We start from the raw sequence: 25605 nt of genomic DNA on the forward strand, positions 1-25605 counted from the left end.
CACCGACTAGGTATAGGATAGACCTATCATCTTATGGGACTTCGTGTCTCATGTTCTGAAATACCGATAGTGTAAAAAGTCAGGTATTTTCTGCTGCCCTCTACGTTATGAGAACGATGAATTTGTGAACTACGTTAAATCCATTCGAGCTCAACTAGTCTAATTTTTCTACAGTATCTACAGTGTTGTCTAGTCTAAAGCACACAAATCTTTCACAAAACAAAGCATTCAAATTTTTTCAATATTCTTAGACTTATTAATAAGAAGTCGTTAAAAATCACACATAATTATTATTCAGGTTACAGGATGTTTATTATTATAATTTTACAAGATTCTTACTTCACTTATAATTTTATAAGAAATATGTGAAATACATTAAACAATATTTGAAGATAACGCGACATCTATTTAAGCATTATTTAGGCATTTTTCATTAATAAATTCATTGTTCAATATTTTTGAAAGACAGTTCGAGATAGAAAAACAATATAATTTTCTGAGGTTTACAGAAGGCCGAAAAGAAAGAGCTTTATCGCAGACGCTTTGGAAATTTAAACATTACTTGACGTCCCTCTCTAACAGTCTTATACACTGCGCGTTCCGGCCTGGGCGTGCTGGGCGACAGAGTAGGGTACGCGCGCGTGTGTGAGAAATACGCGTGAGCAAGGGCATGGCTTTCGTACAGATAACGGTTGCGCGGGAAACAAATGTCCATTGTATTCCTACGATTACGATGTATCGGTAACATAGGGAGTGACACTAATATGATAAAAATAACTTTTCGAGTCGCCAAAAATCTTTCTCGCAATCATCATTTTTGTCAAAAACAACCTATTTTGAAAATTTCACCCAATTTGGAGCATGGGGGTTTTCGGAAGTACAGCCGTAGTATTTTTATTTCAAATTTCTTTTATCTTAGATTGTTAATTACAATATCACAGCAGCAAGAACTTTTTTTCAGAATGCACCATACGATTTGAACACTGTCTTTGCGTGCGATGTATTCATACTTTATCTGGCTTGTGGCTATCGCTGCACGTGACGACATTGCGCGGAGAGCGTATTCAACGCAAGTAGGGGTGATGACGTCGTAGGTCGTAGCTCGCGTTCACTCCATTCACTGACCGGCCGTCGTCGCGTGCAGTCGCAACGAGTCTGTCCTGCTTTCTTCTGAACATCGATACCGTTCCAGGATCTAACGGAATATCCCGGAAGTGTGGTTTGGACTCTATTGTCTCGTCGCCGAAGTGGACCCTTTTTTTACCGTCAATTCTTGTGTGACCGTCTATTCTTTCGGTTTGTTGTTCTTGTCGAAAATCAATATTAATCGGCGCGTTCCACGATCGAAACCTAGAATGTATTTATGAAAGACACTCACTCCGTGTCTGTCTTTCTTCTTCTTGCGTATTTATCTAGTGTGCTTTGTGTGTATGCGTGTGCGTGGCACATGCATGTATGATTTGTGTACATAGTGGTGTTTGTTCGGATCGAGAAGGTCTTTGGACGCGAAAGGATACGATCGATTGCGATTCGTGGAACGAGATATGACCGTCGCCGGAAAGGTGAGTTCTTTTTACCAATTCTTTCAATTTCTGTGCTGAGCTCGAGAGAATGAGGTTAAGTACAACTACATTTATTCTTTGTTCAAACAAACTATTTCTACCTTACTAATGTCACGATAATCCTTGAAATAAATATTCTTTGTTGTTTTCTCCCTATTGTATTCTATACTTTTATAATCGTAAAATTAAATGAGAAGATTGTTTTTGCACATCGACTGAAGTATACAACTATCACGGATGTGAATATAAGTTGACATATGAAGATACCATTACTAATTGTGAATAAAGTGTTAAGCATGAATGTTTTACAAAAATACATTAATGGTTAGAACATTCTTTAAACAATTATTGGACAACAAAGAATTTATTGTTTGATCGTTTAAAATTTTATGATACAGTGCATCATGGACAATATACAACAGTGCATTTTATATTACGAAAACAATTTAGTTTTAGTTGATAGCACTTATCATTTTTAAAATGTTTGAAATCAAAGTCTCGTGTCGAAGTGTCATGTATACTTTTGATTTTTTTGCTTTTTAAAGGAATTGATAGAAATGACTTTTTTGTGCAGCAACTTTCACATTCTTCGCGGCGCCGCGAACTTTTACAAATGCTCGAAGACATTTGTCAGTTTTAGAAGTATTTAATTCTGATTTCATAATCGAATTAGATAATACCACAAATTAGTATAATTTTATTTCTGTAATAAATGATGAATAGGAATAGTTTTTTATAATCCTACTCTGGTGCATAACAGATTGAAAACTTATTTAAATTAACACTAAATATTTTATGTATTGTAATTATCTATACACATTTTTACATAATGCATTAGCAATACTAAGTTGTTCTTCTTTATATATATGTAACTATTTTATTTGTACATACAACATATTATTTTATAATTGTTCATTTTGTAATTCTCAAATTTTTTTGTACGTTTTTTGAAACTTTTTATCTAGATACCAAATTATCCGTGTTTGATTAATTTTGACACATAATATTCGAGCATCGTTAATAAAATAGTGTAAGCAATAATGTAAATGAAAGTCTTTAGACGCCTACGTGAAAGAGAAAAATGTTTTGCATGCTTAAAGACTTCTATCGGGGAAAGTTAGGTCGGTATGGCTCAGTTATGGAGTTCGATAGAGAATAGACCTTTCATCTTATGGGAGTTGGTGGTCCACCTAAACTGTAGTACCGACACCTTAAAATTTAAAACGTCTGTGATTTTAGTGACCTCTACGTTATAAGAACGATAAATCAACGGTGGGTAGTAACACTAAAATGGAAATGGGGTAACGTAACCCCAGAAAAGTGGGCCGCAAAAATACATTGGATGAAATGTCTACTCCTACACCTCGGCTGTGATAGGACTAAAGAGAATGGATATTTAATATAGACAATATGAGTTAATATTGTTTTCACTAATACATATTATCGTAAGTGAAATATGTTTTTTAAGTTAGTAACCAATACAATATTTTGAAATGACGTATTAAATAACATTTCAAAAATAAGGTTTCAAATTTGTACTTTAATAATACTTTGTACAATCACTATGTTAAACAAAAAAGTATTTTGGGTCATCTTATTCTAGTACTGTTTTCACGCAATGTATTCATATAAAGCTACTGTCAAAGTCATACGATACCAGAGTTGGGCATAATTTTATTCGAATAATACACAGTGAAAAGCAGCAGTATTTAAGGGCGTCGTCCCGAGCTTTAAACAGTTAATGAGATTAAATAATTGTTCGACATATATCGACACATTCATAAAGAAATATTATTTTACTATAAAAATTGAAATTTCTACGTTTAAACAATTAAAAATAACGAAATATTTTTTTACCGTTTATTCGTTATTCGAAACTCTTTATCTAGATAACAAATAATTGAAATCGTTGAAATATTTAATGGAAAATTATCTTTTTTATATTTATGTATCTATCATTTCTGTTTCATTTTGTATTTCCTGTAAATATCTGCTGTAAACTCTTCGCACATCTCTGCTGTATGTTTGACATTATTTCTTATTATTCAACGGCCGAAGATAATCACGTGTTCGTGTAAAATACAGAAATGTCGTTCTTTTTTTCAAACTTCCACTTCTTTTTATTAAATCTCCCATTCCGCTATTTCCATTATAGCTCCATATTATTACAAAACTGCCTTCATGTTTAACGCTAAACACTACTACTATTATTCACTAGTTACTATACTACCAGTTATTATTCAACTTTTCATTCACTTTACGGCAAATGAAAATTCGCCACCTATATCTAAATACATACTTCGAATTAAGACTCATCGATCCACAATAACTTTCCCCAGTCTTCTGTTAGCCACTTTTGGTGATTTTAGAACATTGCAATCTTTTGGCTTTGTTTTGTGCCCTCAGAAGCGGTTTTCTTGCAACCACGCATCCCCAAAGTTTACATTCCAGAAATTGCCTTTATAGTTAATGTAACTTATAAGGATCGGTTCTGCCATTGTTGATACATACATAAAAAATTAATCCGCCAACATTGTCGAGGAAGATATTTATTTGTTAGTATTATCAGTTCAATTATCGAATCGATATAATATTTCTTTCTTCAAGCGAGACAAAAAAGACAAACCCGACAAATTTTATTCTTCAAATAGTTTCCAGTATGAGGCTTTGAAATCGATAATTAATCATTTCTTTTATACATGCAGTCGGTGTCAAAAGTATTCGCACACCCTTTAAAACGGTACAACTTTTTTAAAATTGGTCTTAATGACTTGAGTTCTTTTGTGAAGTTAGACATTAGTTTACTAAATGTGTAAAAAAAAATGGAAAAAGTTGCAATTGGTTGGAATGGCGAAGAAAATACTAAAGGTCGTTTTTTACAACTTTTTAATCTGAGTTAGTTATATACATGTTGAAAATTTCATCAAAACCGGTTAACGTTACTACGAGATGCAAACGATTAAAAATGTTGAAAATTGCAGTTTTTCGCGACTTGACCTACAAGTTATTTTTGACACCGACTGTACATGCTTTTACAGGCTGCGATACTACATCGTGCTTCTATAGACAACAAAAAAATAAATTTTTGAAAGTACTTGGAGAAAATAATAACTTGATACATGCAGCTTATCCTTTTAACGACTTAAATTCTTCAACTGAAATGAATTCGAATAATGAGTCTAAAATGTTACCGCCTGCAACATCTGCTGCAATTCAACATTTATATAATTTATTTTTACTGACAATGTGTTTTAAAATCTTTTAAAAAAATCTTTTAAATCTTAAAGACAAATCTTTTAAAATGCGTAAGACGCAGTTTGAATATTAAATGTAAGTGAACAAATATAAACAATATAGTTCTGCGCCTGGAGAAAGTTGATAACAAACTTTCTTAAAGAAATTTTGTCTCTTCTGGCTGAGAATCGCTGTTCCTAAAACTTTCTCCATTAAAGCCAACCGCGCTTGTCGAAGAAGTATGTCGTTTACGCGTTAACCAAACTCTCTTTCTATCGACACTACTTCCTAATAAATAGACAATGGCTGTTTCAACGTTTATACCATTTGTAAATGTGCAAAAATTAGTAAAATAAAAATGTGCACAAAACACATAACAAACACAATCAAGTGGTAGATGTGCATTTTGTCCTACGAGAAAAGATAGGAAAGAGCGAACAGCCAATTCTTTTATGTTCAAGGAGTCTCTGTGCCGAGTACCGAATTACAATCAGTTCAGATTCTAGAGTTAGCATAGGAACCTATTATTAACTCGAAAAAATTTCTTCTTAGCCAAATGTAAATGATATTTTCTGTTCATTAAGAATTATATACATATAGTGATTGGAATTGCCACAAAAGCATTATAAAGAAAGCAAATTGAACGAAGTACCGTTCGATCATATAGTCCAAAATAATTCTTATATTTTTATTTCATTTCATTAAATGAAAAGAACATACAACAGTTATATTTTCTTAAGACGTGTATAGAAGAATAGAAGAAGGCTTTTTTTAAAATGTTCAATGATATTTAAAATATTTAGATTTTATTTTGGGTCGTTTCCGACTACTAAGTAGCAATCGCAATGCGTAACCAATTCGACCGGCAGACACGCGCTCTGATTGGTCGGGGTTTTTCGTTAATATCTCGTTAAAAAAGACTCTGATAACATTTTTGCCAAGGAAAAAGTGGTTTCAAATCACCCTAGGAACCCCTCATTTTCAGAAGTCGTAGCTATTTTGGGACACCCTGTATAAAAGGTGTCTAGAAATAGTCCAATAGAACTACTTGAGCTCTAGAATTTTTAACCCTTGTGTGGAGAACCAAAATATTCACGGTTATTCAGCAATCGGAATACCCCTATTCTGACAGATTAGATGAACACAGATAATTTTACTTTCATACTTTTCCGAAACTCTAAGTTTTCTCTTCCTATAATATACCATGCGTTGTTTTAGACAAGAACATAAAAAATTGTGAAAAGAAATTTAGAAGTGAATACCTGGGTGGGTACCCGGTTGCCTACACAGGGGTTAAAGTGAAACGTACAATTAATATTGCAGTGGCACAATATGGCATTCCTTGAATTTATGAAATTTCAAAACATATTTTCTAACTGATAAGGATATCTTCTCTATGATACTTCTGAAAGTAACAGCAAAGTATTTGTAGTGTTATTTTGTATGTTGTCATTTTAAATAATGAATGTAATGACATATCAAAAATTGAATAACCTTTTCGGTTTCACTTGCAGAGATACGTGGACTGTACCGTTTTGGAAACTGGAAGCATTGCCGACGCAGAGGACTCTTCTTACGATAGCGATTACGAAGTTGAGGATTTAGTTGCATCCACGAACGCACATTCGCAAGTAGAACTGCAGGTAATTTCACTAAACATTGTATGGAGAAGACATTTTCAACTTTCCATTCCAGAGATTAGTTTTTCATACTTGGCTGGCAAGATATAACAAACATATGGAATTTTTTTGGTGACCGCGGAAGCATTTTTTCTTCAGAACTCTTATACATTTTCTTGTGCGATTGAAACTAATATAAATGCTTTACTTTCTAATCTTAGGTAATTTACCCTGTATAATAAAATAGTTTTGAAAAAATATATTTTTTTAAGTGCGAAGCATATATTTTATATGGAATCAATTCTTAAATCTGATTTTACATTGTAGGTATCGACATCAAGCCACTCAGACGTATCAAGGACCACATCGGATACTTTAGCTGCCGAATTTGCAGAATATGTCACGATTCAAGGAAGTCCACCTAATAAAAGTCCAGGTACAATATTAACTAATTGTGATTTTAAACTAGATTTTATTTAAAATTGTTAACTGCATTGATAGAATTAACTATTGGCTACGCGCCACCAAATGCAGCGCGTAGCCAACGTTACCACGGGAACTCAGCCGGCCGACTCGCGCTGTGATTGGTCGGGGTTTTTCGTTAATATCTCATTAACAAAGCCTCGGATAACATTTTTGCTAAGGAAAAACTTGTTCCAAATCACCTCACGAGTGCCCCAATTCAGGGACCTGCAACATTTTTGTTACACCCTATATATAAAAATTGCCCTGTATATCAGGGATACAAATACTACTGTATTAATTATCTGCGTACATTTTTAACACTTGCTATCTGTAATCTTGGTAATTATGAACTGAGTAAGTGAAAACCGTTACTTTTTAGGATACACAGCCAGAGTGGAATTTGCGTTGAAACTTGGATACACGGAACGTCTAGTACAAACTGCGTTACAAAAATTGGGCCCAGAACCGGAACAGAATGAACTTTTAGCTGAGTTGATAAAACTCGGCGCGAATTCCTCGCAAAAGTCAGAGGATGGACCAGAAGAATCAGATAACATTCCAGAGAAAGATGTGCCGAGCAAAGAAAGTGTCACCGGTTGTTCGACTAGTCTCAGGCCCGTTGTAATCGACGGAAGCAATGTGGCGATGAGTCATGGGAACAAAGAAGTATTTTCTTGTAGAGGAATCAAAATTTGTGTAGACTGGTTCAAAGCAAGAGGGCATGAAGAAATTACCGTATTTGTGCCAAAGTGGAGAAAAGAGGCTTCTAAAATTGATAACCCGATTGCGGACCAGGAAATTCTCGGAGAGCTAGAAAGGGATCGATTGTTGGTTTTCACGCCGTCTAGGTTCGTATACATATGTATTTATTTTATTCTATATCTATATTTGAATGACTTACGCTTTGATACGTCCCGAACACCGTATTCTTGCTTTGAATTTCGCGGGGTCCTAAGGCCCATTGTCGCTGGAGTGTAACGGTGACAGGAACATTAGTTTATTCAGTTTCTTGGCAAGTGTCGTCATCGTTTGAAACAAGTTTATCCTTAACAAAAATATTATCCGAGGCTTTGTTAACGAGATATTAACGAAAAACTCTGACCAATCAGAGCGCGAGTCTGTTATCAATTTTGTACTGGCGTAGAATGATCCGCTTTAAATAAATACTTTTCTTCATATTTCACATTAGTTAAATAAATCCAATTGAAACATCGTTCTCGAAAAGCTTGAAATTTTTTATTTCAGATTAGTTGGCGGTAAAAGAATGGTCTGTTACGATGACCGTTACATCTTGAAATTAGCAGCCGAAATCGATGGGATTGTCGTGAGCAATGATAATTACAGAGATTTAGCGCAAGAAAACCCGGAATTCCGAAAAGTTGTAGAAGAAAGAATTCTGATGTACACTTTTGTGAATGATCGTTTTATGCCACCGGACGATCCATTAGGTAGAAGTGGCCCCACTTTGGACAACTTCTTAAGGATTTCTCCGAAAAAATTGGATCCAGCTCCAGCCTGTCCATATGCAAAAGTATGTAGAGCTTTATATTCTTATATTGAAACTAACAACAAATTTTGGAATATCTTTAAATAAATATATTAACAGTTTGTGGTCCTCCGAGGGCATCGAGCCGTAGCGCTAATTTTGACGTTACAGTCCACGTTACGGAAAGCTACCGAGATTCTCACATGTCTATGATTGAATGTAGGTATTTTGGAAGAAAATATAATACAGTCGCAGCATGGTAACGATAAAGCAAACGTAAACATGATAAAAAATCAGTCATGAATCAGAAAGTAACAAATATGGACAGTGTAAGTGAGCTACACAAAAGCGCAGAAATTTTATTTAATAAAGCTTTGTACAGTGATGAAGATATAATAAAGTAATAAATAAATAAAATAGAGAGAACACTTTATTTTATTTATTTATTCATTTATTTACTTATTTAGTTATTTGAATGTTTTATTATACAGGATGTTAATTAAAATGCGGAATACTTTCACAGGGTGAAATATACTTGGCGCGATAGGTTATACTACTCGAACACCGATTTTCAGCTGATATATGGGCTCGATTGATGACTTAGTGAAACTAATGAATGAAGTAAAATGAAGTGAATGAAATCAACTCTTGAAACAGTTGAAGAGAGCGCTTCTCAAGTAGAATAACCCGTCGTGTCAGACATTTTATGCGTATTTTGTTCATATTTTCAACGATTAACTCGGAAACGAAACCTCCGTAAATGTCCCACATTTTTATTAACACTTTGTATATTCATTAGTATTATTATATAAAATAAAGATTATGCTTTATTTTGTTATATAAAAGTCTTAAACAGTGATATTTCCAGTCTGAAACATTGAGTGTGCTCATGTTTGACTTTTGTTTAGTTAGAAATAGACTGCAAGGTTTGATAAGAAAGTTTGAGGACTTATGTATGAATCCTTTATTATTAATCTCAACAATAATTACATTGGATCACCTTCAAAGTAATCTCCTTCTACCCTCATACGCCTTTGAAGTATTTTTTTTTCAGTTTTCGAAAGCAGCGTGTTAAGCGGATGCAGGAATGAAGAGTAACTCTCACTGTGATTTTTTACCTTTTTAATTCCAATTGCGAAAGCATAGTGCATCGTAAATTTGTACCCTATATTACTTCAGTAAATGAGATATGATATCGAGGTTTGCTCCAACTTTTACGTGAATATGTTTGGAGGAAAAGGCTATAGTATTTTGCTTCTCTATAGAAAACAATATAGATTTTATTCAGGATAGATTAGTCCTTTATATTCGTGTATTACTTACTAACGAGCATTACCACCGATTGTGAAGCATCACTTTTGGGACGAATAATTTGAACACCATAAATGTAAAATAAATAATGTTGAAAAAGTAATGACATGTTCATTTGTTATAGAAATGCACGTATGGAAATAAATGCAAATTTCGGCATCCAGAAAGAGGACCTCATCCGCAAAAATCTGTCACAGAAAAATTAGTGGAACATGTACAGAAACATCTTCAGGCAAGAAGTTCGAATTCAAACCCTTCGTTGCCAAGCAGCACATCCTACAGAACGCCTACGCATCAACCTCTTTGTAAAAGCAGATCGACGGTAACCAGTAGTGTTCAGCCGGCGACGTCAGTTACAAAAAGTAAATCCGTAGAAAATGTTGCGATCGAACAACCAATCAACCCTGGTGCGCATGGGTCCCAAGTAACACCAACAACAAGTTCTCAAGGTAACAGCTAGAGTTGCTCATAGTTTTATTTTCAGTAGTTATGTCATTTCCATATATGGTCTGTACATGATCCAGGTAGTATTTAAGTAAAATTCTTTTAATTCTATTACCTCCTGAGTGTGTAGTGATAAAACAACTATGTATGGTAATATCAGTTTTGATGAAGATATAGTAAGTTGTAGTGGCATCAAAAATATGGGTAGCATATCTTTTATAGCTTCGGTAACTTAGGTTAAAGGACTGAAACTACCTGTAGAGTTGAGGTTTGGAACCTTCTAGTTCAAACAATTAGAAAGCAAACAGGAACGGGATGAAATGTTAAATACGACAATTGGTTCACGTCTCGAGAGCTTCTTATTAGGTCTACCTGAAAGTTCTGTTCGATTTCAAGTACCTTTGTACTTGGCTCCTAGACTTAAACGATGAAGATGGTCTGAAATCATTTGTTATGCCACACCTAACTTCTTTTCTGTCATTTTTGGGGTGAGGAACGTCTCATTTTCTAGTATTCTTTGATACATGTTGTTGTCCAATTGCGAAGATTCTCTACAGGCGGCTTGATCACAATCACAACCGATCTTCATATTTTATTCAAGTTTGAACAGAATGCTTTAGTTAGTTATTGTTCTTTAATTGGTAGGTTATCCAGCTTCAATGTGGACAGCAGGAAGATTAAATCAATCAGATGTAGAACCACCGAATCCGCACAGAAAACTACAAAGACAGTTGACATTAAATCCAGTCTATGATCCTCGACTTTGCCAATTGAGGCAATATCAACAAGTGTCGCAGACGGGTGCTGTGCCCCAACAGACAGCAGCTACTTCTTCGCGACCGCAACACAGACCTTTAACTAGACATTCCAGTAATGAAGCACCTTATAGAGTTGGTGTAAAGTAAGTTTTTTTTATTATCTTGTTCTTATTTCTGGAAGTACGTGGCAACAAAATAAACCCTTTGCACTCTGACTATCCCTTTTAGGCACAATAAATGTAAATTGACTTACTGCAATATAACAATCACAGGCAATCAACTTCAAACACATTTTGCAATAGAACAGTAAAATTAATCTGTGCATTCATGTTCACAACTTTTACACGTATAATTTATTAAAAAAAAATTGACTTAGAAACTAGGATTCTATTGTTATTTCTATGATTGGTCAATGAATATGCTAATAAGTCAGAGTATAAAGAATAAGATCGGATGAACTGATAAGTGTAGATAAAACAATCAAATTTTTTCAGTATTTTAGATCGTTCTAGTAGATGTTATCTTGTTCGATTGTATTGTAGTTGGGATCACTCAGAAGGACAACAGTGTCATCAACATGTAACACGTATTGCTTCGGCACCAGATTCGTACCAGACTTGGCAATTAAGTAATTCTAACATGGGATCAGGAACAGCATTAGGATCAAATCAAAGATTGGGAGCCTCGGACCCACAAATCAGTCCCATTGTATCACCTCTATATTCAAGCATGCGTTCAGACATGCTGAGAGAATTGTTAGACACTAGAACAAAGATACATTATCACTTGGCAAGTATTTTTCCCGAAGAACATGTAAGGATGGCTATGCTTCTTCATCCTTTTGAAACAGATCCAATTGGAATCTGTGCTGCTGTGTTGAAAATGTATCCCCAATAACGTAACAAGTAAGAATCATATTGTTTGTCTATTTAGCAAATTTATATTTATTATACAAGTACATTAACACAAGCAAGAACTTTATAGAACATATGAAAAGGAAAACGTAGACAAAATTTGATTGCTTACGAGATGAACGAATTTTTTATTGCTAATAATATTAGAATAAGTGTATTGTACATATGGAACAAGCTTTTCTATACTTTGAGTACATTAAAACAAATGTACAATTTATTTACTAAATCTTGTTAATACCAGAATTCTTGGTGGAAATGCTGGAGTGTGGTCGTAAATTCAACCGAGAGTTAAACTGCTCGTATTTTGTACGCTGCAATAAACGAATTAACAAAAATATAGTATGTTAAGGGTTGAACGTCACTCAGAATTCTATGAACTGTCTGAACTGTGTTTGAGTTTGATAGTTTCTCTATTTCAATTTAAGGTCTATATTTACTTAAGCAGAGAAAAGGCATCAACATTAGAAATGTTCACTAAAACGTGTAATCTTACAGATAGCAATGCGACTACAGTAAATCATCGATGAGTGTTCGAAGGCTCCTCAGCACTGAATATTAAATATTTCACAAACTAATTTCCTTATGCGGCTAAAACAAATATCATTGACTTCAGAATTGCGGGATCTATCAGTGTGTGCTGAATCTCATTAAAAAGCCAGTGTTACACCTGGGGACCGCTTCATCTATCAATCGCAGCGCATAGCCAATTGATTGGTCAAGGTTTTTCGTTAATACCTCGTTAACAAAGCCTCGAATAACATTTTTGCTAAGGAATAAGTTGTTTCAAATCATCCCAGGAACCCCACATTTCTGGGAGCCGAAGCTATTTTGGGACACACTGTATATAAGGAGGATAAGAAAGGATAAGGATAATGATTATTTTTATTAATGTATTGAAGTATTTATAAGTTACTTGAGAGAATAGTAATTAAATTGTTCCAATTGATACCATTTTTTCAGTTAAAAATTGTGTATTTAAATGTTTTGTAACATTAACCTTTAATGATTAATAACTGAATCAAGAATTTGTATGATTAAACACGCTACTCTTGCTTGCTTGGAAATGCCCTGTACAGTGTACAGCTTCAATTATTTCTTCATCTGTCAAGGTGTGTAAGCTATCAGCATGGACTACTTCTTTCTGTTTTTCAATTTGTTGGCACATTTCATGGATATATTGCGTACTTATACCATCCGAATTGTCTTCCACGGCCGGCACGTTTAATAACAGCTTCCAACAATTGGAAATTGTCGTAGGACTAATCTGAAGACCCCGCGTCATTAACTAACTATTGCATTTTTAATACAGAACGAATTTGTTGCTTCCGTATAATTTGGTCCACCATATTTAGTATTTATAACTTAAGTTATTACGTTTGTTTCATACCTCTTCTTCATAGCGCCATTAATTATTTGGTCAAGCGACTGGTGACGTTTGGTGGAAAAAATATTACTCTGATTTCACCAACATTTAAGAAATTTACTGCCAGATGCGATGTGGCATTGTCCAGTAATAAAATTGCTTTCTCCGGTAAGCTTTTCGATTTTAAAAACTTGAATACTTCGGGTACAAAATCTTCTTTAAATCATTTTTCGAATAGGGCGCCAGTCATCCAAGTTCTTTTTTGATTTGTATATTTCGCGGGTAATAAATGCGGCCCTAAATTCTTCAATGCTCGTTATTTGTTATATTTTCCAATCATCAATAATAGTAATTTGAACGAACCATCCATATTACAGCACGTGAGTACAATTAGTCGGTCTTTTGTTTTTCGGTGTCCTGGAGTAGAATGTTCCATCTGGTTCCATCCTAGAAACTAACGTTTTGTTTGGCATAATTTTGTAGAATAATCCTGTTTTATCGACATTGAATATTTCAGTGAAAAATAATTTAACCTCTATAAGTAATAATATTTCTTCCTTAAACTCGTTCGCTGCTTCGATATACGCAGATAATTTTTCCCCTGAAGCTGTTAGAAACCGAATGCCGTTTTTTCTTTTCCAGTGTTTGAACCATCCGTCACTTGTTACGAATGTCTCAGTTCCACCGAATATTCGAAACAACTCTTGAACTTTCACTGTAAAAATTTATTTTATAATTACTTATAGCAAAATCATGTTGTACTACAAAATTGAAAGTAAAATTTTTATGTTTAATCTACATTTAATGTATTGCAAAATATTAAAACAATATGTACCTTTTACTGGCTAAACTTCCGAAAACCCCCATCCTCCTCCAATTGGATGAAATTTTCAAAACAGGTTGTTTTTTGACAAAAAGGATGATTACGAGAAAGATTTTTGGCGACCCTTTGAAACATCGTCGAAGGTCTCCAGTCTGACCGCACTTGATCGGTAGTCTGATCGTGAGTGCCTTAGGAGTTAGGACTGTTAAGAGTATCGTTTGACTAATTGCAATTGTTAATAAAATTGCATCCTCTGTATGTGTTTGATGTTAAAGCATTAATGCATTCGGTACAATGTACACGTTGTTTTAATTTTCTTAATATAAATCCCGCAATATACGTGATCACCTCGTCTTTATATTCAGTTTGCGATAATGATGGTTGTATATACGGTACATAATCGTGGTCATTATTGTGTGTTCTGAAAACATCGAGCCATTGTTCTAATTTTTTATGAAAATCAATTAGATTATAAGCAATAATTTCCACAGTTCTTGGTAACGTATAAAAAAATATGTCGAAAAATTACAATTGGTTTGCATCGCGAAGAAAATAATCAAGATCTAGTCAATAGCGATCGATAACTCAATAGTTCGAGCGAATCACTTGAAGTGACTAATTCAATCGATTGAACTGAGTTGCTTGAAGCATAGACATATATAGACGGAGCATTAACTGAGCGGGGGAGTAAGATTCGCGGTAAGGGGGTGGATAGTGGTAGATCGGGTAACTTCGTTCCTTTTCAGTGCTATTCGGTTATACAATCACGTTACATGCATGTATGCTATGAGAGATGAAAAGAATATACTTATATACGTTAAAAATTCCGTATGTTATGTAGTTTGTATAGATGTATGTATTTAACAAAATTAATAAATAGTAAAAGCATTAAATAATAATACGGCCCACAGTCCACCAGTCATTAATAACGAGTCGAATCGAGCCGAATGCATCTAAAGTTAACGGACGTACCTCAAACGATCGCTGCCTTTTCCCCTCGAATTCTACGGTCTCCTTGCCGACAGTGGTAGCTCCGTCTATATATGTCTATGATCCCTACCATAAGATGGCGCAGCTATTATATGTATATGTATGTCTATGGAGTTGTAACTGGTTGTAACATGAGCAACCTAAACGTCAAACAACGTCAAACGTCAAGTAGTAATTCAATTTTGAGGATTTTGATATTACAACGTGTAGGTATAGTGTCAAGAGGCGTGCGTTTGGTAGCTTGTGTAAAAAATACCCAATTGTAAACATGTCATCGGCGCATTTGTCAACTGGTCGATTAAATGTGGGTATTATACAAAAACAAGCTAGAAAACAACTACTTTGCTTACTCGAAAAATGTGATGGTACAAAGGTATTAAAATTTTTTACATCGGTTATGAATTTTGTATACATTATTTAAAATTATTATTTCTCTTGTAATTCTTATAGTTCAATCATTTTGAGAGATGATTATAAATTTTATAACTATCTTACTCAGTTATACTACATAGAATGTTAACAATATTTTTAATAATATTTTAATAGGTAATTATATGGGATCAGTCTCTTGCAGGACCAATTGGTCTTGTTGCAAAGTATAATTTGCTTGAGGAACATGAAGTAGTTAAAATGTATCCATTATGTGGTGGAAGTTTGACAATACCATCAAATATTGTTAATATAATATTTATTACTAGGCCTCAATTGGGCCTCATGGATTTAATTGCTGAAAATATTCATGGGTAAAAGCTAAATAAAAAACATAAGTTTTAACATTGAATCTTTTTGCATGTATATATTAAAGCTTACATGCCATATAATTTTCAGTGAGGTAGAGAAAAGGCCACGCAAAGAATTTCATCTCTTTTTTGTACCTCGAAAAAGTCTCCTGTGTCAAAAAAAACTTCAAAATCGAGGTGTCTTTGGGAATTTTACTCTAATAGAAGAGTTTAAATGTGACTTGTTTCCCTTCGATAATGATCTTTTGTCCATGGAACTTAGTGGATCATTTAAGGAATTTCATTTAGAGAATGATCCGACGTGCTTGTACCAAGTAGCACAAGCCATTCATGGTTTGCAAAGATTATATGGAAAGATCCCAAAAATTACAGGAAGAGGATCTGCGGCTAGTAAAGTTTGGGAATTATTAGAAAGATTAAATCGAGAAGAGGAAGATATTAAAACAACATCTGTACAAACAACTACGATAGAACATTTATTATTACTGGATCGATCTATAGATTTACTTTCACCTTTAGTTACACAGTTAACATATGAAGGATTAATAGATGAAATTTTTGGCATAAAATGCAGTAAAGTTTTTTTATATTTGCAATTTAAAAGGTATTTTTATTATTTCATTAAACTAAGATATTTCATTTGTCATTATTTCAGATACTGTTCAGTTGCCAGCAAAAAGATTTCATGATTCTCATGATTCTAAAGATTCTCCAACAACTATGTCTCTTAATGAAAAAGAACAAATCATACTTAATTCTGGAGAAGAACTGTTTGCAGAAATAAGGCAAGTACTTTTATGATTCATTATAGTTCCATATTTTATAACTCTCATCTTATTACAGAGACAAAAACTTTAATGGTGTAGGACCAGCTCTTAGTAAAAAAGCTAAAATTATTTCATCACAATTTGATGAAAGACATAGAGATAAAAGTGTACAAGAGATTAAGCAGTTTGTAGCTCGGTTGCCACACATGTTAGCTACTAAGCAATCATTAGCAAAACGTATGACACCCCAATTTTATTTATATTCGTTAATAATTGTATCAGCGATTCTATTTTAATTCAGTTTACTTTTAGACACAACAATAGCAGAAATGATAAAGGAAGTAACAGATTCAAGTAACTTTTTAGAATCATTACAAGTTGAACAAGAACTGTTAAACTGTATTGATACAGATAAACCAAATGCTTACATAGAGGATATGATAGCACAACAAGAATCACTTCTTAAAGTTTTACGGCTTCTTTGTATACAATCTCTAACAAATTCTGGACTTAAACCAAAGTTATTGGATTATTATAAAAGAGAAATAATACAAACATATGGATATCACCATTTACCAACTATATTAAATTTAGAAAAGGCTGGATTATTGAAACAGCAACAATCTACTCGTCAATATGCAGTTTTACGAAAAGCATTAAGACTTACAGTCGAAGATGAAAATGAAATTGCACCAAAAGGTATTAGTTATGTTCATTCCATATATGCACCATTAAGTGTACGGTTAGCAGAGCAACTTGTGCAACCAAATGGTTGGCAGGGTTTAAATGATGTAATGGGTTTACTACCAGGACCCACTATTAGTAGTGTCCCAGTTAATGTTCAATCATCCGGAAAAAGTAAGTTTATTAAACAATTATTATTATAAGTTATAATCATCCTACATAATACATTATTTTTAGGAAATTCTGTCACTAGTGAAGATTCTAATTCTGAACGATCAAAGCTGGTAATGGTTTTTTTCATTGGGGGATGTACATTTGCAGAAATTTCTGCTCTTAGATTTTTGTCTCAACATGAGGATTGTAAGTAATATATTACTGAAGAAAGTATCAAAGCGAATTTCCTATTTGCAACTACAGTGTATTTTAGAACAAAAATTTCTGTTTGCAGCAAATGTAGATTTCGTTATCTGCACAACGAAGCTAATAAATGGAAACACATTCTTAACGTCATTAATGGAAAATTTAGATAGTACATAATGTATCATACATGAATATATTTATGCATAATATTGTTATATGTACTTGTTTATACTTATATTTTGTTAATGATATTTATACATTTTTCAGACGTATACATATATGAATTCATACAGTAAAAGACGAATTTAGACTTGTACAAAAAGAATTCTCAATTTATATCCTTTATTTTTTTATACTTACTTTTCATACATTTCACATATAAAATTTGTGTATATATAAATTACATTAAGTTATATGTATATTATCAATCAAATGTTAGTCTGATTTGTATATTTTTAGTTAATGATACAAAGATAATCTTATTTTTCTGTGTCACACTTTATTATTATGAATTTTATATGTGTATATAATATGAATATGTACATACATAATTATCAAAATCTATTCTAACATAAAAAAAAGTAGGATGAATTGAGTTTACTTTAATACATGAAGGCAAAGTTTGTTTAGTGAAATAATTTATACAGTTCCATTTTTCAAATAAATTAAATTATGAAAAGTTTTAGTACATTGGATTCCAGTTAATTGGGTCACATTGGGACCAGACTACTTTGTCCCAATAAAGGGAATTTCACCAGATGAAATCTGAATAAGGTAAAAAATAAATCCAAAAACGATTTATTGAAAAACACATAATATTCGGTGTTATATACAAAGTATAGCAACAAAAACTATACAAGTTATAAACAAAAAGCTATCGATAGAGCTGCGATGACAGAATTTTGGACCTCTTTTTATTTCATTTACGCTGCCCTTTCCTACGTTTGAGCCGTATCAATACTTATAATCAGTATCATTACTTCAGAACAAGCTTTACTGTATCTCCAACCGTAAACTGTACGAGCGTTATTATTTCAATTGTTCGTTGTTATTAAGATATCTGACCATTGAATATTATAAAACAGATCAGGAACAATTCGTTGGTACCATAATATTTGTGTAAAAAGACCATTTATTATCTATTTTGCAGACAACAAATTTTTGCTGTTTTATTTGCAAATATCTCATTAAATATAATAGTTATGATAGGGGGCAATTTTACATTCCGAGGGAGCAAATTGGAAGCAATTTTTTAAGATAAAAATTGTTAAGAAATACTAATATCACCGACTAGGTATAGGATAGACCTATCATCTTAGGGGACTTCGTGTCTCATGTTCTGAAATACCGATAGTGTAAAATGTCAGGGATTTTCTGTTGCCCTCTACGTTATGAGAACGGTGAATTTGTGAACTACGCCTCAATTATCGAGCTTCTACTGTATACTCACTTGTTTTACTGCTGAACAGGCACTAATTCAGTGATTGTGAGTGGTAAAGTTAAATGAGTAATAATGCCACAACAATTCTTCAGACAAAAATTTTATATAACTTATTTATTGTACCTAAGATTGATTATTTACAATATACATATGGACAATATACTGGTCACATACAGTAATCATAACTTACTATATCTGACTTTCTGTTTATCTTGATGACCATAATATTCATTAATAATAAGTTTACAAAGAAACAGATGAAACACAAATATAAGAAAACAAATGCTAACCCAAAAAAGTGTTGGTAGCCCACCAAGTTGATATCCATGTTTGTGTAAAGCCATTACAAGGTGATCGTGTGCAGGAGCTATAACAAAAACAATATTGTGTACGTTTTACTTGCAAAATAACGCATAAATGTACTAACCATCGTTTACTGCATGAACGTGCAACGCATTTCGCAGATCTTGCATATGTTGATGATCAGATGTTATATATAATATAGCCGTCAGTGGTTTTGTTAATTTCACAGGAAAATTTGTATATGACTGACTTAAAGAGACAGGCGCATCTAAACAGCCTGCATCGCAGCCAAAATAGACGCTGTCACTTTTATCTAAAGCTACTCCTAAAATTGCCCGATTATCTTCTCCGACTGTTACTGATATATTTAAATGAGTTACATTACCGTAACTTATTTTTCTAAAAACAGAAAAAAATTCAGTTTGTATAATAATAAATACAAAACAACTGTATAATAACTACATACAGTACTTTCATTGTATACCTGAATAAATAATCTCGATGAAGATACTGTGGATCAATATTAAATTCAAGGTGTTGATTGCTAAATCGTAGACTGCCAAGGCTTAGAACAATTGCTTGTTGTACTGCTGATGGATCACCTGTCATTAAATGATGGCACCCTTGTTTTTCCAGAGTAATTAACCATGCTTCAACTACATTGTTCACACCATCAATAGTAGATGTATCTTTCCATAAACGTGGTGCATCTCTAAGATATTATAATGGGATATACATTCTACAGAGATATATTTTTAAAATGCTGTGTTACTCACAAAGTATGATGTCCACGATAACAACCTTCATTCATAGCTACATTTTTCTCTACATCTCGGATACCCTTTGAAACGTGAGACAGCACGTAATAAATAGTGGAATTTATTTTGTCACCATTAATAGCACCATCGGCTTTGGAATCGCTTATTCTAAGACTCGTATACCAATAACTTTGCCAAAGGTTACTATGACTAGTTTTCAAATTTCGTTTTTGAATTCTGATTACTCTTTTCATTGCCTAAAACAAATTCTAATTACCTAAACTATGCATACCATAATTTTACATCTTACTATTTATACAAACCTCAATAGCTTTCTTCTTTGTCATTTCATACTGCGTATGATAATCCTCAATAAATACAGGTTCGCTGTATTGTATACTTGTGAAGTACTTCAGATTTACAGTACTTCTTGCTTTAACTTGTATTATTCTTGGAGGGACTTTGTAAAGTATTGCAACAGTTACAACCTTATTTGAATTAGGCAGTGGAACAAAACCGGAAATTAGGCTGTACTCATGTTTAAAATCATCTACTTGAATTCTGGACATATAAATACACGTTCTTACCGTTTGCGTTATACTAATATAACATGAAAGATTTAAATTTATACCAACTGAACAACTACTTTATTTTCAGAAATAGTTTGTCGTTGGTAGATTTTGTACTCTGAAGGAATTCTTTTTGTCTCTACCTATAAACATCAAGAGGATCTTAACTTTACTACTCTTGTTTAAAGAAGTGATAAATATTATTCTAAGTATAATCTACTTGAAATTCCGAAAGTAGAAAATCAATTATCTTTCAAATTTATTTAAAATATTTTCAAACAAAAATAATTACAACAGTTAAATTAAATAAAATTTCTAAATAAAATACATATATCACTGAAGACTACAACATATCCAAGTGTCAATAAAATCCGTAATGTTACTCCAAAAAGTGTCCGATTTCGCGTGGAAGGATCCCATAACATAATATGTTTTCTGAAAACAATTCATCTTTGTTGCATGTTTTTTTTCCGCAAAAAATAAAGAAGTTATTCAGATATGCTCTGCTCATAATGTTTTTAATTACTCATTCATTTAATATCGGTATGTTTAGCGAACTATCAATTTAACATACTCATGTTAAATACCCATTTATTTTGACCCTTTGAGAAGATAATTGTATAACATTATTTTATGACTGTGTTAAATTGAAAGTTCATTAATATTATAAATCAATTTCATTAATTACTTAATTGATTCCATGCGAGCGTTGCTCCAATGTGCAGATACTTGAGGCTTCAATGGTACATTTTGGGAAAGTGAAAATGGATTCACTATCTTTATATGTTGAACCATTATTGCATCAAACACTCTGTGAGCATAATACTGGAATTCTGTGTAATACTTGTCTCTGAGGCACTGATATTGATAAACAATTCCATTTGTAAAATCAGTAACCGTAGCTTCCTTATGAAAGTTCCCTTTGGATAAAGGATGTGAAATCAATGGTTGCCATTGCACTTGTAAGGATAATGCTCGTCCTCGTTTAATGTATAACCAAGCATCAGGTGAAATTGGAATGCCAAAAATTCCATTGCCAATATATGGTAAATAACGTTTATCTGTCTCCTTTGGTGGATTATGAAGTATATTTACATTATACTCTTCAGCATCTAACCGAAATGGAGCCAGCCTTTCACTGAGACAATACTCTTCAAATGCTGTAAAATACATATACCTTTATACATAACACTATAATATTTGATAAATTTTTAAGTATTTTCTTTAAATCACTTTATCTTCTTTTCATTTATAACTAGTGTTGGTAGTAATAAAACCATTTCTTTATATACAAGAATATATATTTAAAATAGTATACAGGGTATCAATTTTAACTCGAGCACCTAAATTATTTCCGTTACTATTTAAAGTAAGAAAACATGACTAAATAGGATGTACATAGTTTTAAGGCGTGCATCTGATGGTGATAAAATGTTTTTTACTTCTTATTACGTTTATTTACTTCTGCATTCTTCAAACTGAAATTGATTTCTTTACCTTCAAGGTCATGGTGTGCAGGTCATTGAACTCTTCTTGACATCGGCTACCACAATGAGTTATAAAAAATACATGTTAATATACAAAAAAAAAAAAAAATAAGATGACCTTGAAAAAACCGTTAAAATGACCATCACAGGATTTTTTTTATCGACTTAAAACTATGTACATCCTATTTAGTCATTTTTTCTTACTTACAAGAGTAGCGGAAATAATTTAGGTGCTCGAGTTAAAATTAACACCCTGTATAATAATTATTAGAAAATATACTGAGTATTAATCAAAATGTAGGACGATACTTTCACATAATCAATTCTACATTTCTAACTAAAACGAAAATCAAGAATGATGAAATTGCGTTCGAGACTTCGATTTCGACTTATTAATTGTTGAAAATACGGGCGTAATGCGCGTAAAATATATCGGACACGACGAGTTATTCTACTTGAAAAACGCGCTCTTCAGCTGTTTTACAAGTTAGTTTCATTAATTTTAATTTATTTAATTCATTAAATTTAATTTATTAAGTCATCAATCGCACACATGTATCAGCTGTGAATCGCTTGTTCAAGTAGTGTTGGTTTTAAGGGATTTAAATGACCAATGCTTTCCCTCTCTTATGACGTTTATATGAGCGAGAGATGGCGCGTTTTCCGCTTCTGCGTATGCATAGACATATACAGGGTGTCTCAAAATAGCTTCAACTCCTGGAAATGAGGAGTTCCGGGGATGATTTGAAACAAGTTTTTCCTTAGCAAAAATGTTATCCGAGGCTTTGTTAACGAGATATTAACGAAAAAGCTACCAATCGCAGTGCGTAACCAACGCTATCGTGGAAGCTCGGCCGGCAGACTCGCGCTCTGTTTGATCGGGGTTTTTCGTTAATATCTCGTTAACAAAGCCTCGAATAACATTTTCGCTAAGGAAAAACTAGTTTCAAATCACCTCACAAGTCTCCCCTTTCTGGGTCCTTCAACATTTTTGTAACACCCTGTATAATAAAAAATGAAAGTTCCCGTTTTAAAATTTTAATGTAATCTTCACAAAACGTTTCAAGATTATCGCAAGGTCAAAGAGACAATAGTATACTATATCCCCCTTGATATCGTACAATTTTTATCTGAAAAATTTTTTCCTATCGTTCATATTTTTCGAGATATTCGAGTATTCTCAGGTACACTGGACACACTGTATATGGCAACTGGCACACCGTTGTTTTTGCAATAAAAAATGCAATCTCTTGTGTTATGTATATAGTCCATGTGTTTTTTAAAATAAATGTAATTTACGCATTTGTTTAAAACATTTTTGAAATTTGTTGTTAATTCTAACATGTCGGAAACTATTCAATTTCAGTTAGAAAACTTTTTTCTATCTTCAACTGTTTTCAAGTTAGCTCTGAGGGGGTCGAACTTTGGAGGATGGTTTCACCCCTTAAACGTGAATTACCGCAGCTCCAAAAAAAATGTATATACTATTTTTGACTGTTCTTCAAGTCTACAAAGATTCATACAAATCGGAGCCAGACCGTTCGCGACCTTTCCTTGTTTACTAACATAAGATGATATTTACAATTAAGTATAACCGATACCCTAACTATGATTTGAAATCTGTTCAACAACCTTCCAGCCATGCAGTTCTTAGCATTAAATAACTAAATAGAAGAATCGTTCTGCAGTATTTAGCCTCAATTTCTTTCAATCAGATGGCATTATAATTTAATAGGGACTGTGAACCCCAGGGTTGAAAATATTGTTGTAAAACAAAACAAAAATTATTTAACACTATAAAGATTTTATTAGTGTCAGAGAAAAAAGAACAATAAACATAAAAAAAATACTGTAGGTAGCACAACAGTCTAGAATCTATGACCTGCAGTGCTGTAGTCAAATATCTTACTGCTATAACTACTCGATGTAGTTGAGAACATACCTGGTGCAACTCATTTACACTAATTGTAAGCAAACAAATTTTTATACTGCAATATCTAAAAATGAAGACTCATTTGGGTAAACCCCATTAGGGTTTTGTGATATTAGGTATCCACTACAATTTGCACCTTGTATTGTTCCAAAATCGATTTCAATCCCTGTGCCAATCCCTTGTAAGACAAAAACAAAAGTAATGAAAGATTAAAAATAAACACTTTGTATGTTATCTTCTTTACACAACTTAGAGGTACTTTAATTTTAATATAGAAGAATGAGACTTGTATATTACTCTGATTTCTTTTGTTTTCTTCATAGATTACTTAATTTGTAAGACACAGAAATGACACAAAAGGTACATACAACACATTTATAATAAATCATAAACATAATCTTGTTATCTACACATTGTTTTGCGTAAACATCATTTTTATAATAGAGCAAAGGTAAAAACGATTTAAATTGTGTAAATTAAATTTAATTACCTTGCGTTGATTCTCCAGTAGAAGAAAATAGCCATTGTGCAAAAGGTGGACCAAAGTAAAGCAATATGCCACCGCAAATGATAATTAGGATAAGAATCTTCCGATATGAATAATTTCCATCAACCAACCGACGTATTCGTTTTCCAATTTCACGGCTATCGAACATTGTTCCAGTTCTCATTATAATTACTATCTGATTTATGCACTTCAGTCTTCGTTCGTCTCTTAAGGTATTCTTTCAGCTTTTGAAGATTGCGCGGTAACATAACCTTTTCGGTTCTAGTAGCTTTGATATTATGAAAATTAGTTAATATTCTATTAAATCTTACTGCTTCTTATTTTTCCTCATAAACACTATATATTTTTGTACACATTTGACAAGGCATGTTGCATCAAAATACATAAAATCAACAACACTCTTTGGAACTGTTTTTCGACCATAACAAACTTTATACGATTGATGCACATTAAAAAACTGTTTATAATCCACAGCTTACGTGACGATTACAATAATAAATGTCGCTAATAGAAATAAATTATTATCTCATACATAGTACTTGTTCACACCATTACATCTGTATAAAAGGGACATGGGATTCTGTAATATGCCATTGATAAATTGAGAATTCATTATTAACATGACAAAGAAAAGCCACACATGTATGTACCAGTATCATACTGCCAGATGTACAGCAGTACAGCCACTACAGACGCAATTTTACCCCACTTTAGCCTTTTGCAGTTCCCGATTGTTCCCGATTGTGCCCGACTACCAGTGCGCATGCGTCTTTACATAGCATATATTATATTATTATATAATAGACTGCGCGGTCTTATGGTAGGGATGAAGCGAAACCGAAGGACAGAAGTAGCGTTGGAGTAACTCCTCTCTTGCTCGTACATCACAGAGGGAAGAGGCGACAGTGCTGGGGACGAGAGGAGAAGGAATGCTGCACGCATGAAATGTATATCCACTACAGCCGTAGGAGGATCTCCTACCAACAGCCCCATTAGAAAGAGAGAAAAGTTACTTCGGTTACTGTCCTCTCCTTTTAATGCCGACTTCATCCCTACCATAAGACCGCGCAGTCTATTATATATGTC

General features: G+C 33.1%; 3 protein-coding genes across 3 annotated transcripts; 2 read left to right on the plus strand and 1 right to left on the minus strand.

The window, feature by feature from the left end:
• Window positions 1-1355: 1355 nt before the first annotated feature.
• Window positions 1356-12321, plus strand: LOC107189733 (probable ribonuclease ZC3H12D). Its single transcript, XM_015578340.1, has 9 exons — window positions 1356-1562; window positions 6311-6439; window positions 6743-6851; window positions 7260-7728; window positions 8126-8411; window positions 9802-10126; window positions 10767-11022; window positions 11422-11784; window positions 12289-12321. Exons 1-8 carry the CDS (start codon window positions 1545-1547, stop codon window positions 11774-11776), a joined length of 1947 nt encoding a protein of 648 aa, XP_015433826.1. The 5' UTR covers window positions 1356-1544; the 3' UTR covers window positions 11777-11784; window positions 12289-12321.
• Window positions 12322-15237: 2916 nt separating this feature from the next.
• LOC107189655 (vacuolar protein sorting-associated protein 33A) lies at window positions 15238-17697 on the plus strand. The gene is made up of 8 exons (XM_015578238.1): window positions 15238-15342; window positions 15516-15712; window positions 15798-16282; window positions 16365-16494; window positions 16553-16713; window positions 16789-17334; window positions 17398-17520; window positions 17609-17697. Exons 1-8 carry the CDS (start codon window positions 15238-15240, stop codon window positions 17695-17697), a joined length of 1836 nt encoding a protein of 611 aa, XP_015433724.1.
• Window positions 17698-19140: 1443 nt separating this feature from the next.
• LOC107189739 (uncharacterized protein KIAA2013 homolog) lies at window positions 19141-25018 on the minus strand. Its single transcript, XM_015578349.1, has 7 exons — window positions 24502-25018; window positions 21280-21751; window positions 20346-20583; window positions 20041-20279; window positions 19749-19976; window positions 19389-19663; window positions 19141-19328 (listed from the first exon to the last, which is right to left on the minus strand). The coding sequence occupies exons 1-7, from the start codon at window positions 24680-24682 to the stop codon at window positions 19141-19143; spliced, it is 1821 nt and encodes a 606-aa protein (XP_015433835.1). The 5' UTR covers window positions 24683-25018.
• Between the last annotated feature and the right edge of the window lie 587 nt (window positions 25019-25605).

Source organism: Dufourea novaeangliae, unplaced genomic scaffold, assembly GCF_001272555.1.
Source record: "Dufourea novaeangliae isolate 0120121106 unplaced genomic scaffold, ASM127255v1 scaffold162, whole genome shotgun sequence".
NCBI classification, from domain to species: domain Eukaryota; kingdom Metazoa; phylum Arthropoda; class Insecta; order Hymenoptera; family Halictidae; genus Dufourea; species Dufourea novaeangliae.